Below are 14,420 nucleotides of genomic sequence, written 5' to 3'. Positions count from 1 at the left end.
CGATGGTGGGTCCCTAAGCCAGCTCGGAGTCCCAGGCAGGTTTGAAATTGAACATTTTCCCTGATCACAACCCCACTCAGAAACCCCTTTGCTTGCTGGCAACAGGGGAGCTCTGGGCCAAACACAACTGGGTATCAGGCTCCCCTTGACAAAGGTCCTTCTGGGGCAGAGCTGCTGCCAGTGCTTCAGGGACGGCTCCTGCTCCCTCGGGAGGAGGGTGAGATCTGAACATCCTGCGGCTGAGCTGGTGCTTTTCACAAGCACCACGTTCCAGGGAGTGCAAATGGAGAAACTGGGACATGACTTTCAGTTTGACAGGGAAGGTGTCTGCTGACAAAGAATGAATCTTCTTGTGACTTCAAGCTTTGTTGGGGAAAAAAAGACAAATTCTAAGTGCCATGGAAATAAAAATACCCCATCACTTCATTTTACCCTGTCACTCCGAACAATGCAGTGCTTGTTATTAGGACTACTTCTCACATGTCCATCTGATTTCTGAGCAGAAACCCACAGTGCCGAGCACTGACACAAAAATCACAGCCCCTGGCCATTATTTAGTCATATGGAAAATATTCCACTGAGGAAATAACGTCCTTCACTGGAGAGCCTGAGTGATAAGCTGCAGGCAGAAAAAGCAGAATCAAATCAGTGTCAAATCCACATTCACTCCAAAGACATGTGAGCACCCTACTTGTGCTCAGTAAAAGTCATTTTGCCAACAGGCTTTGAGCCTGTTGAAAAGCAGGAAGTACAATGAAAGGAAAAAAAGGATTTTTACATCATGCACTGAAACCTACCAAAAGATGCCCACAACCTGCCCTGAGATACAGACTCAGGAGCAGCCAGGAGGCAAATACAGGAACCATACCTGGGCTTGTACTGCAGCAGGAACATTCTGTTTGATCCTGCCTAGCAGACAGAGTTCTTGGTGGCAAAGTCCTGTAGGTTTTTACTTCTGCAGCTGTGTGTTGCTTCCTAGGGTGTCCCATCTTTTTTTTCCCCCAAATCATGTTTATAGACCTCTCAGTGTTTTAGCACATCTCAAAAATTCTTCCTCAGCTTCTCATTGTACTGCAAATCCCCTGCAGAGCAAGACCAGACAGAAAATGGGTTCCAGAGGTATCTGGACCACTGCAACATTTAACAGGTGTTATTTTAAGCTGTGAGCACTGAACCAGGGAGAGAGAATTTAACTCCAGCTGCAGGCAGAAAATCTATGCTAAAGATAAATTTGTGCCAAAAGTTTTTGGAGTGAGTTACCAGTATCTGAATACTGCACCTTCTCTCATTATGAAATAAAGCTCTTGGACAGGAACATCACTTTATTAAGCAGCACATAATGCTCACTGTAGTATAGACAGCAGCACAGTTACCATGCTCTATTTCACAGCATTAAAAATGAGCTATTCTCCAAGCAGGAGAAATCTTCATATCAAAGATTCAAACACCACAGGCTTTGATGCTGTCAAAAGAGATTATTTTAATTTTTGATCTGCCTCTAAGTAGTCCAAGACTTTACGAGTCACAGTGGAAAGTGAATCAGACTTTAATTCCTGAAGGAGGCAGAAGTCCTACAAGAGTCCAAGTGAAGGGAGGTTTGGAAGACTCCACATGGCAAACTCTTCCCAGAGCCCAGCCGTGATCCACAGAGGAGAGAACACATTTCAGATGACTCAGTGCTTCTCTACCTGAATATTGAAATGCGGGAATAAGAAGGGGAAAATAAGGGATTTCTGAGACTGACCTCTCAAGTTTGATCTCAGAAGATGCAAAGCTCTCCCTGGAGGACCGTGCACAGACCAAACGTGCCCTCCTGCCCTCCAGTAGTCACCCATTCTAAATCTTATTTCTGTTACTGGTTTACATGAAGAGGTTTTGTGTTCTCAGGCTGAAATTCTCCACTGGAAACCCAGGAGTGGGTGACAGAGTCTATCAGCATCCTCTGCTCAGCTGACATCTCCGCAGTTCTGTTCTGGAGCAGCACCTGCAGCCTGTCCCCTTGGTACTGTGGGGCAGCACAGCCTCCAGCACCACTTAGGGCATGGGGAGCCTGGGCAGACACTGAATGAAACATCCCCTAAACAAGGTACAAATTTCCTTAGATCCTTCTCAACACAAGACCCCAAATGCCAGATCACCCACATGGAAGCACTGTCTGTAACAATCTATACAGCAGGAAACACCATTCCTGTGTTAGGATACTGTTCTGCCACTAGGCTTCATCTTATTCCTTAAACTGAATTTCCCACCCTTCCTACCTTTAGCTGTGGCCTTGCTCACCCCCTGCGTTTGCTGCAGCAGCTGTACATAAATCTCCTCCCAGCTGGCCGGGCTGTCCCAAGCCAGTGCCACCGTGCTCTGTCCTGCAGCAGCAGCGGGTCACGGGCAGCGACCAGCCCCAGAGAGCCACTGAGCAGGACTGCAGAGCCGGGCACAAACACGGACACGCTCCTTCCCCTTCCTGTCCCTCAGAGCAACTTCTGTCATCGGGGGCTGAAGGATGAGAGAATTTAGTCATGGCAGAAGATGCAACAGTAGCTGCTCTAAGAGGGGTTTTACTTCTCCAGGAGTGAGAGGCAGAGTGTGGGGAACTAAGCGCCTCTCCCCCACTCTCCCCAAAAAAGGAGAAGCAGAACATATGCACACAGCCCACTGATTTCTGCTGAGGTGGCCCAAAGCCAGCATATAAAGCAGGCTGGGAACAGCTCTGAGAGCACACCTCGGTTAATACCGCAGGAAGCAATGCTACAGACATTCACATTTTTAGGGTCAGGAACAAAGTATAAAGCAAAAAGAGCTGGAAATGGCATTCTCCCCTCAGTGCACATCCCAGGACCCATAAACGAGCCTTCACCAGCACTTCCCAAAGGTAACTGAGTTCCTGGGGAGGTGTTTCACAGCAGTGCTGAGCTGACCCCTCAAGACACAGAGGCTTATGGCTAACCTTGGCCCTGAGCTGAGGAAACAGACTCGGAACAGGAGGTGGGACAGATGCTGTCCTGGTCCCCTTCTGCTTCTGCCACTGAGTCAGCCCATGCAAGCTGTGGCCAGCAAATCCATACAGCCCCTCCTGTGGGCACACCCAGGCTCCCGGTGGCGCACAGGAGAGGAGGAGGAGGCCTCCTCTTCATCCCAGACTGCCCTGTGGGAAGGTTCACCAGGGATGTACCAGTCAGCATAAGTGCACTGAGATGTAAACAGGCTGTTCCTTCTTAGACCTGCTGGATGGCAGCATCTCTTTTCATTAACAGTTCATTTATGTGTGTGGGGTTTACACATGTGCAGTGATGGAGTCACTCAGAGACTGCTGCCTCAGCAAAGGCAGCTCACCAGAACTGGCTGCGCCTTAGAAAGGTGCCTGTGAAAATTCCAGGTAATGCAGTTAAATTGGAGCCCCTTGACACAAAGCTACTGAGCAGATTTTACTTACTTTGGGAGAAAGCAGCATTTTTCTCTAAGGAGTTAATGAGCAGTTGTGGGTTGATTTTTCTTTTTCTTTTTTTAAAGCAGGTTGATGATGAAAAATCTCAGAACAGTATGACTATCATGAGAATGATTTCTAAAGCAGGAAGCATGACAGTCCCACACCCACAACAGCAGAAGCAGCTGCCACACACAAGTTGCCAGGGCTGCTCCTGCACCACTTATAGCTAATGGAACTCTGACACTGTCTTCAGTTCAGAGACCTGCACAGTGCAGAATTAACTCAAAGCCCAGATAAGACAGGAAAAACAAATGGGAGGCATTACCCACGTCAGAAGGTATTTCACATCCTCATCTCAAAGCAGGAACTGTGTACGATAAAGCCCAGCCTGAGCAGAAGCTCCAGAATCACCACCACTCACATTCAGGATTTGCAGCACTAAGAAAAGATCTCATCAATAAGAAATATCAATAATTAAAAGTCTCTAACCTCATGTAAAGTTCCCCGCAAAATTACTTCAGTGCCTCCCAGACTCTGAATGCTGGAAGAGAAATTTCTTCTTGATGCCAAGGGGAAAAAAAAAAAAATCAGAGCAGGTTGTTTCATTTTCATCTGGAACATTTCCACCTGTCCACGTTTTTTCTGCACAAAGCCTTTCCATGTTCATTGCAAGTCCATGCCTGACACAGGAAGCTGCTGGGTGTCAGGATGACTTTCACAGCCCCTCTGCTCTGCCACAGCAGCAGGGAGCCAGCGCTGCTGCTGCCAGCTGGGACAGGACGGGGAGCAGGGCACTGACTGCACCGCGGAGAGGAGGGGACCAAAGCCTCCGACCCTGCTGTGCCTCAGGGTAAGGAAACACAAACCCGGCCCTCCGGAGGCCTCTGTGGCAGCACGGCCAGCGGGGGAATCATTCTGCCTGCATCTGAAAAAGCTCGGAGCAACTCTGCCCTCCAAATGGCAGGAACCAACCAGCAGCACCCCACTGCCTCCGAGCAAGGCAGTGCCTGCCCTCCTTCAGAAAATCCTCAGGAGAGCAGATCCTTCTCCAGAGGTGAGGGCAGCAAAGCAGCTGGTTCCAAAAAAACCAACCATTGATTGCAATGCCTGAGCTCCCAGAGCCTGTTCCACTGTGAAAGCAGCAAAAGCAGCAGAGGAGGGGAACAACCAGGAATGATAAGGATTGCCCCACTTTGGGCACTGCTGCCGGCTGTAAATCCCTGGTCACAGGTCAGCCAGCCCCACAGCTCTGCACGGCCAGCCCAGGATTAGCGTTGTCTCTCCTGACTCTGGCACAGAGCTGGCTGCAGGCACTGCCCGGGCACAGGGACCTGCACTCCAGGCTGACCCAAGGACCCACCCCAGAACAAACCAGGCTGCGATCTCCCCAGTGCAGAGCTCCCAGTGCCCGAGGACCAGCCCTGCTTGGCACACATCAGCACAGTGAAATCTGTGCAGCAGGGCTGCGAACACAGCAGCTGCTCCCTGGCTCTCCTACCCCTCTCCTCACATGGAGGAGCTTCAATTCTGTGGCAGTCTGCAGGATTTGGGAGGTAAAGGAGCTGTTGCCATAACACAGGCCTTAACCCTTTGCCTTCCTCCAGGCACTGTGTAAGATGTGCTGCACCCTGTTCATTTTCATGTTGCCCCCCGAGTCTGTTTTTCACAGGAGGGTGCAGGAGTACAAAACCACAAACCTAAGCACTTACTGATTCCCTGCCCTACATCTTCTGACTGGCAAGACCAGGTACAGGAAACCTTTTCCAGGGAAATACGATCACTGTAAAAAAGAAAAGTACTTATAATCTTGGACAAACACAACCACATTCCATGATTTTCAGAAGGAATCACAGAACACCCTTCACAAATAACAGACAGGGACATTTGCAGCCCAACTGAGTTGCTGCTGAGACACCATGGTAATGCTCATGCTAAAAGGCCTAATTCACTCTGATTTCAGAGCCAAACCAGGTACATCAAGAGTCACCTCCTGCTTTTCTCCCAGTCTCTCTGGCAGTGTATCAATTATCACCATGCTCAGATTAGCTCCTGTTTCTAAACAAATACTGGAAAGGTGAATCTCTTCCCCTAAAAACATCCTACAGCATAATTAGCAACATGTACTAAATGCTTGTAACCCAGAGTCATCTTCCAGAAAATAACTTTAAGGCACTGTCAGCTCAAACCATCAAATCTAAACCTCTTAACTCTGTATGGAACCTTTAAGCTTCTGTTGAAAGCCAAAGATGCGGCAAACAAGCTTACAGGTCTGTAATCAGAGATGTCAGACAACAAGACAGCTCGAAGGCTTGTTTTATATGCACCAGAAATACATCAGCTCAAGAAGCATTACAGTGTGAGGCAACATTTCCTGCAAGAATATTTTAGTTACCTGGAGCCCGATTTTTATAATCCTCCCTGGTACTTTCAGTAACCACAACAGATCATAAAACACTTGCAGAAAAGGCACTTCAGGCATTTCAGCATTCACCTGACATGCTTTAACACAAAGAAAAAACAAAAAGAATGATCTAGTTTGGAACTTGAGGAATTATCCTACTCCAGAGCTAGCAGGATGCAAAAGGACCCAGAAGGCCTAATTCAAGTGCCAAAATGTACCTCAGTAGTGTCACACATCTTCTGGGAGATGCAGCTTCCCTCAGGAAGCTTGTTAGGCAAGCGCCACGGAGAGCCAAGGCTGGGATCCATGGAGGCAGCTCCACATGGTCCCCAGAACCTGCTCCCAGCCCGCCCCAGCCTGCTGCAGCCTGCTGACAGACCGGCTCACATGCTCCATCAACACTCTGAGTCATGCTGCTAAGGCTGGAAAATGAACGGGATTCCAGAAGCTCTGCACTCTGCTCACAGCACTCCCAGCTCCAGAGGCGCACGATGGACGGACACTCCTGTCCTGCCTGTGCCCCAAGACCCCTCCGAGCACCAGTCACAGCATGCAAATGCAGTTGGGAACAGACAGCTACATGCACACTCCACTTTAAGAAAAGAGTTAAGCCTTTTCTTAAAGGCCTCTTTATTTTTAAATTCCTTCAAAACATAAATTAATTTAAACAAATCAGATGCAAAACACCTGCATTTTAAATTCGCATATATTTTACTGTATCAATCACAGCAACCTCATACAGTAAGATACACAAAAATAGAGCATGGTATCACTTCAATTCAACACAGGTTTGTACTACAGGATTCCATGACATATATACAGAGGACTTCTCTTTTTCAGAGCAGGTAGAGCCCCTGCCCTGGTCACCGTAAAAATTACGTGGCATCACAGTTTTAGTTATTCACTGTAGTGTGAGGAGCCATATGGAAATCGAACTGGTGAACCAGAAGATACGCTGTAGAGCAGCCAAACAGGCATGACACTGCAGAAGGTGAACAAAACCCAAATAACCACCGAAATTAAAACCACCCTTAGACTGCATTTTAATAGTAAAATTGTTTTTAAATTCTTCACTATATACATAATGTATCTACATTTGTGTCATATTTATATATATATATATATTTATAAAAAACATACAAGATTGAAAACCTTAAAATCATTCACTTAAACAAGATTCACCCCAACCTTCAGGGTCAGCAAGGCAGTACTTGCCCTTGACGTTATGCTCAGTTGCAGTCCCTTGATTCAGAATTTCCCTGATTGTTAAACACACGCCGTTCACTTTGTTTCTTAGTGCAAACTGGACAGTAACTTACTGTTCTCAGCCCTCTGTAAGACCCAGGTTCCATCTTATTTCCATAATGCTTCTGACACCCAGTTATGGCTAAAATTATTTTAGCTATTTTACAACATTAGCCTATGTAATTTTCCCCTCTACCTACCTGAAGCCCTCCCCCCACCCAAAAAAATGTAAGACAAACGATCATTCATGCATGTTTCTGTCACACAGGGAGTGATGGACATTGAAGTTGAGAAGCCTAGACTCTAACAGTGATTAAAAACCCCAAAGTCAATCATTTCAGTGCAAAGTGGACTACATAGTTTACATCTCAGCTAGATTCTTTACAGATATTTTAAACACATTTAATTCTGCACATCAGATTAGGTCGCCTGATACTTTGTGCTAACTAGCTATAGTTGGAATAAGGGAGTTAGGATTCTTAGGGGTTTTCTTTTAATAAAAAACTAAGGTCTATTCATAACCAGGTGGTGTCTGGGGGTCAAACTGTACAGAGCCCAACACAAGGGAGTCTTGGTTCTCAGCCAGGGTCCCCAGGTGCTATAGCAAGAGACAAGGGTTATTATCTGATTCACATCCATAACTGATGGGTTCACTTGAACAGGAGTCACAAATGAGCTCTGATTTTTCACCAGGCCAGTGCTTTACTTGCTGGACTACACTACAGACTTGGCAGTGGATTTGGAAGCAAGCAGAACATTGACACTTACAATTTCCATAACCACAAAGAAAAAGCGTGCACTGAGAGCAAAATCCTGCAATTCTTAGACAAGACTTGACTCAGACGAGTGGCAGCCTTATCAGAGGGAAAGAAATGTCAGATTAAAACCCAAGAATTGATCAGAGCCAAGAACATCACTCTGCCACAGTGGCTATAATAAGCTATGAAATACAGTACAAGGAAAAACAAAAAGTCACCTGAACAAATAACCCAGAGAGACTTCATAGTTATAATGATTCTACCACTTTTAAGAACTCAACATATTAAATATTTATTAAAAATAAACGGTTTCCAAATCACCTATTTACAGTACAAAGAACAGTATTTAAAACATGTGCAACAGAAAGAAGATGGATACTCATCTGAGAGGACAACACTCCAGGCATCATCTGAGTGACACAGATACAGGATCACCTCTTTAAAATACCATACAGTGAAACCCAGGAGGATGATATTGGCAACACCGGAAAATAAAGCACATATTGTCTAGATTCAGGTTATATAAGCTCGAGATAAACAACCAGAGGAGAAGGGGAGAAGGAGGAAACAAAGACAAAAGGAAGAGATGTTGCAGTGTTTGCATTTTGGAGATCAAGAAATGCAGACACACATCAAAAAATAGTCCTTGTTGGCAAAACAAGCCATTCACGTATTTCCTGCACATTTTGAAGTCATACGTTATCAACAACTGGCAGTGGTTTCATCACTCATAGAAAACGAGAATCTTCATTCTCTGACCTTATTTTTAAACCCTGCCTGGTTTTATTTGGGCAAGATGCGACATAATAGGAAGGTGTGATGTCACTTTTTAAAAATACAACAGCTGCCAAGTTTTAAGGAAAAACGTGCTCTTCTCCCCCATGTAAGTTGAAAAGCAATGATCATTTAGGAGTTACCTAAATTATAGCAGCATGAAATCTAATGGATCTGCAGCATCTGTGAAGCCACAAAAATCAAGAACTGGCACCTGATCACTGAACCATGGTTCCAAATATCTGGACATGTGATTTTGGTAAGAGGTCAGTGTGGAGTCAGAACATTAGTTAGGATAGCCCTTTCCTTCCCTTCCCAAACAGACTCATCCAGTCTATCTATAAACCACGTGGGACAGCTGGGATGATTTATAGTTTAACTGGTTGTTAGGCAGGAACCTGTGGAGGTCGCTCTTCCTACAGCAGGGGTCATAGTAGTAAGCGTTGAGGCAAGTGTCACACGAGACCTTGGAGCAGAACGTGCACGTGTTGGCGGCTCCCGAGCGGTTGCAGAAGCCGCAGCGCGAGGTGCCCGAAGGCTTGGACTTGGAACTGAACTGAGCAGCTCTGTCTTGACTCTGAGTCTGTGATGTGTACTGAGATTTCTCCCTCAGAGCAGGAGACAAGCCATCGCTTGGGAGTGGTTTGATTGAGTAGGAGCTCTGTTTCACTGCTGGGTACTCCTGCCTCGAGCTGAACAGACTGTCACACTTCTGGCAAACAGAAGCGCCACAGGGTATGCCACAGTTCTGGCACTTGGAGGAAGCTGTGTCTTTGGCTAGGTGGGTGCGTTTGTGGTAAACAGGGTTGGCATCACTTTTTAACAGCCATACATCAGGCTTAATAGCGTCTTGTCTTTTAAAGTTTAACATACTTCTAGAATCGGGGTCAGTATACAAATCTAAGTCCTCTTGAGCAGAAAAATAGGAGCTGTAAGGGACATTTGTTCTTAGCATGCCATTGTGATGAGAGGAAGTTGGCAAGTATTCATCTGAACACCCGTGTGGGGAGCTGGACATGGTCAGCAGAGAGGGCGACGGACGGATAATTTCATCTTTAATGTCATCTTCCGCATCGACCAAAATCGGCTCTTTCCTGAGACTCAGCGAGCTCATCAAAGGTGGTTTCTTACTCTCCCAGTAACTATCATAGGTGTCCACTGACTTGGAAGGCTTGCTCACCTTTGGCTTAAAGTAATCCTTGGAGGCGCGTTCGCTGGCCGATTTCTGGAGCACCATCCGTGCCATGGACGTGTTCAGCGTCTCCTTGCACTCCAGGCGCCGCTTCATGGCCTCGGAGCAGCCTCGGACGTCCTCGCTGCTGTTCTTGCGCTCGTTGATCACATCAATCTCAGAATAACCCTTATCCTTCACTTGCAGGTGAATTTCCAGAAGCTGCTCACATTCCACTTTGGCCAAAAAGAGCTCAAATGAAATCATTTTCACTTGAATGGCATCGACCTGCTCTTTGAGCTTAAACGTTGTTCCCAGCTCTTGGACATAGCCCATGTAGTTCAGAATCTGCCTTACATCATCTTCAGTTAGAGCAGACTTTACATAATAAACAAAAGGTCCAGTGTAGGTCTAAGAGGGATGGGGGGAATAAAAGGAAAACTAGGTTACAAATTCAGTGGTGGACGAGATGTTCGGATAATTCAGTGACAGAGACCATATAATTAAATACAATAATAACGACTCCGAACACATGCAACTGCCTTGGCAAGAGGAGCTCGATTTCTGCATCCCTCCTGCTCAGCAGATGGAAATTCCACATGAGGAAAATTCAAAGTAGGAGAGTTTTCATTCAATTTAAAATCCTGATTAGCATAATGTTCTCCCTGGTGATTTAAATCACTCTGCTCTGCACTAACATTAACTGTTATGCATACCGGACATGTTTGCATTTACAGAAAATCTACCACGAAAGACAAAAAGGCCAGGATTTTGGGAACTACCTCACCCAGGGACAAGCTGGAGCTAACAGGAACTCAGAATTACTGCAGGAGTGCCAAACTCCTCCTCAATTCAGTTTTAAATGCACTTGAGGTGCACTCTTTTTTGTGTACTGTTACTATACAGTTTCAAAGGTCAGTTTTATTTAATTTAGTATTAATTCAAAAACTTCCACTAAAAGAGCCCCAAAAGCAGAGACATGAGTTTCTGCAAGCTGAAATACTCTCAGCATCTGGCACACCTGAGGGACATGCTTAGCCCAGTTCAGCCTGTTCTGAGTGCAGGCAGGAGCAATCTGCCCACCACAGGTAAAAGATGAAACACAAAACTCAACTGCAGAGAGCTTCCCATGGGACTTCACCACCCAAGCCCAGCAGTGAGTTCCCACTTTTCCCTCTGGGAACCTGCCATAGGTAGATCCATTTGAAAGCATCTTAAAATCAAAACTTCAGGAACTGAGCACTGAGAAGCAGATCAAAGATGTTCTGAAAACGGTTCTTTTGCAGAAGTTCCTTCACCATTATCATACAACTTGTGGGAACCTCAGCAAAGCATCCACTTGAACACATGCACTGGGTTTAATACTTGTGTCCAGTAACAGCTGTGGCATGACAAATCAAACTCTGAGTGAACTTAAATCCAGCTTGACCACACACCATAGTGAAAGCCTCTCCAACAAGTAAAAATAAAACAGTGCAGCAGGGGAGGCTGAACAACAAACTTGAATAAGCTCTTCTACTTTATACACATTCTAATTGCAGATAGTGCTTGTACTTCTGTTCTTGGAATACTCTCACCAGCACCAACTTCACTTATTTTACGTAGAAATTTCCCTATGGCTTCTGTTTACCAACTGTACATAGAGAGAAGGGAAAAAAAAAAATATATATCTCTCATGCTATAAATGGAAAAAAAAAAAAAGAGAAGCCTTTAAAGGAAATGCATGAAATGTGCTCACAGAAAGGAAAATAAAATAATGTTCTCACTATGGCTACATAAAAAATGTCTTACCTTAATGTTTTTGAACTCCTTTTTCCAGGGGTACAGAAAGAGATTAATTCCAAGTGTCTCAAGCATGTTGAATGCATTATGGAGACAATGTAAACTTGAGGATTTCACAGATCTCAGTGAGTTTTCAGCCATCTCATAAAATTTTATCAACCGGAATCTATAAAAGGGATCAATTTTGGGAAGGCAAAGTAAGGCTGCCGCCGCGACTCGCAAGTACTCATCGTTAATAGGACGCTGCTTGTTGTCAGAGGCATTCAGTTTGCACTCGTGGAACTGTACATACTTCCTAAATAAATCGTCTTTGTATTTCGTATCCATTGAAATCAGTTTTTCCCTCGCGCTGGGGGCAGCTACCTCATCTCTTTCATGGCTATTTGGCAGTAGGTTGGGTATCTGGCATTAGGAATCTTCAGCAACAACAACTGTCCTGGAATAAAAACTGAAAACAAAGACAAGTCATTGCAGGTACACACATCCCACATCCCCAGCACCTCCCTGCCCCTGGGACTCTGTGACACAGAGCAGCAGCTCCCTCACAGCCTCCCCAGGACTCTGAAAAAGTACAGGAGCCACAGAAATGCCCTGTCCTGCTTTCCACCATCATTCCCCACTTGTTTTCCAGGTCCCTGCCCAAGTCAGCACCACGAGCTGACGCTGAACAAGACTCTGAGACCTTGGTACAACAGAGCTGGGCAGGCTCCAGCACACAGTGAGACCTCCCTGGCTTTGGGTCCCAGGGAGAAGTAACTCATGGCAAAGAACTGCAAGGAGAAGGATGAGTTTTTTAGAGTCTCTTCTCTGCATTTTATTTTGCCCTTTCAGTTCAGCCAACCTACACAAACATTATTTTAAACAGTCACTGGGAGATTTTTGTTTTTATCCCTGCACAATGATATAAAGATTTTTTAAAAATCACCCAAAAGTTTCATTTTGCTCGTCTTGTGAAGGTATCTGCTTTCCCCTCCCCGTCCTGTGGCACAGGACTGTCCTGAGGCTGAGCAGATTTGACTTTGCCTTTTGATTTCTAACATTTTCTAGGCTTTTGACAGCCAATGACATTCCTCCTGCTGGTGCCCCCAGTGCAGCCCTGTGCTGGGGCAGCTCTGCAGCCACCTCCAGAGGACCCACTCCTGACTGCTGCAAACCACAGCCCAAATTCCAGCTGAAAGCTGGCAGCTGCAAACACCACTGTGATCTTCACGGCAAAAAAGCTACACCTGCCACCTTCAGCTGCTCTGTGAGAGCTGAGTACAACCATTTCTGTGTTACCACCACATATGTTTTGTTTGCAGGGATAGTTGTTTTTATGGATGTACTGATCTCCATTTTCACTGCACTGAGCTCACACACTGAGCTGAAATAGCTGGTGACAGAACAATCTCCCAAATGCTGCTTTAAGAAAACCAAGGTAATTAAAGGGCCAACAGACTCCATCTGGAATGCCTAAGGAACTTGTGATCAAAAAGCAGACCACAGGCTTTGTTTATTACATAAAAAGACAAACCAGCTCCTGATCCGAGGGAATAGGAGGTGGGAGAAGTCAGTGCACTGTTTCAGATGTAGTCAGTCTCAAACAGCAATTCAGAAAAGACTTTTCACCCAGTATTAATTGCAGCTGCTAAAGCACTGATCAACGCTCCTGCTAAAGGAAAATCACCGTTAAGAGCAAGATCAACTGAATGAAAGGAGCCAAAACACAAAATACCAACAACCAAGAGGCCAGGGGAACAAGCAAACAAAAAGATCAACAGCCTGGCAGTTAACATTCCTTGATGAAAGGCTGTGCTCAGCGCCAGACCCGTGTGGGAAAAGTTAAGTAGCAGTTCAGCTTCTGCTCCAAGGCACACGCGCTCCTGTCAAGAGACAGGCTGTGAATCACAGGAAATGTGGAGTGCTAAATTAACATCCGAGCATAAGGCCAGGAGCAGTCCCTTCCCTCTCCACGTTCCTCCGTTCCTCCGCAAGTTGTGCAGGATGAAGTCTGTGGACAAAGACAGCAGAGTCTGTTCCTTGGCAAGAAGAGCTGCACACGAGAATTGCAGAGGGATCTTTGTCTGGCACGTCAGCAAAACACCCCCAGGACATGGAGTGATCCTGTGCTGACAAGGAGCTGGATTCGGAATCACACTTCTGCCATCCCCACCAAACAAAGCGCTTGGTTACACATGAGACACGTCCGTGTCAGGAAGCCCCCAGATGAAAAAAGAGAGCCCTTCATCGAGGCCTTGCAGACTGCAGCTCCCAGGGCCTCTGCCAGCCCTGACTGTGCCCCGTGCTTTGCACCCGAGCCAGGGCTTGCACAGCCCAACAAACCGCGGCAGAGCAGGGCCTGAGAGCCCTGCCAGGGCTGCTCCAGCGCACAGAGCTCCAGGCAGCACAACATCCCCGTCCCGGCAGCCCACCCAGCAGCAACATCCATGGTTACAGGCTCCGGAGAGCTCACGATGCGAGCAGGCACAGATAAATATAGGTTTAAGCAGCACCCTGACTGACAGAATGCGTAAAGGAACAAGGCCGCTTTGCTGCTAAGCACTGATTCCAAACCTCAAGAATTCCTAGAGATGCAACAATAATAAGTCCTGATCAGAGTCCAGTGCCTGCTGTTGAGACAAGAGAATGTTTCTATCCATCTCCAGGGTCAAAGCCTCACCCGAGGGAACCAACTCCTCTGACCACGCTGGACCACTCGGTTGTACAAAAACCTTGACAGCAGTAGGGGAGAAACAGGGGACAAATACACCCTTCAGCTAAGGTACACCCCGCTGCCGAGGGACACCCCGCTGCCGAGGGACACCCCGCTGCCACAGCACAGCCGTGTCCTACCGTGCCCAGGGGGCCAGACACGCCAGACCGACC

At 46.4% G+C, this 14,420-nt stretch overlaps 1 protein-coding gene across 2 annotated transcripts; it reads right to left on the bottom strand.

The window, feature by feature from the left end:
* Window positions 1-6,436: 6,436 nt before the first annotated feature.
* On the bottom strand, window positions 6,437-14,414 carry SPATA2 (spermatogenesis associated 2). Of its 2 annotated transcripts, XM_017735179.1 has the most exons (3): window positions 13,069-14,414; window positions 11,565-12,003; window positions 8,937-10,184 (listed from the first exon to the last, which is right to left on the bottom strand). In XM_017735179.1, exons 2-3 carry the CDS (start codon window positions 11,880-11,882, stop codon window positions 8,937-8,939), a joined length of 1,566 nt encoding a protein of 521 aa, XP_017590668.1. In that variant the 5' UTR covers window positions 11,883-12,003; window positions 13,069-14,414. The 2 variants fall into 2 exon arrangements, with proteins under 2 accessions (XP_008633367.1, XP_017590668.1); XM_008635145.2 differs by having other exon boundaries at window positions 6,437-10,184; window positions 11,565-14,414.
* Window positions 14,415-14,420: the final 6 nt, after the last annotated feature.

The sequence above is a fragment of the Corvus brachyrhynchos genome, unplaced genomic scaffold (assembly GCF_000691975.1).
Source record: "Corvus brachyrhynchos isolate BGI_N302 unplaced genomic scaffold, ASM69197v1 scaffold10, whole genome shotgun sequence".
NCBI classification, from domain to species: domain Eukaryota; kingdom Metazoa; phylum Chordata; class Aves; order Passeriformes; family Corvidae; genus Corvus; species Corvus brachyrhynchos.
This window is presented reverse-complemented; position numbering and strand designations above follow the sequence as displayed.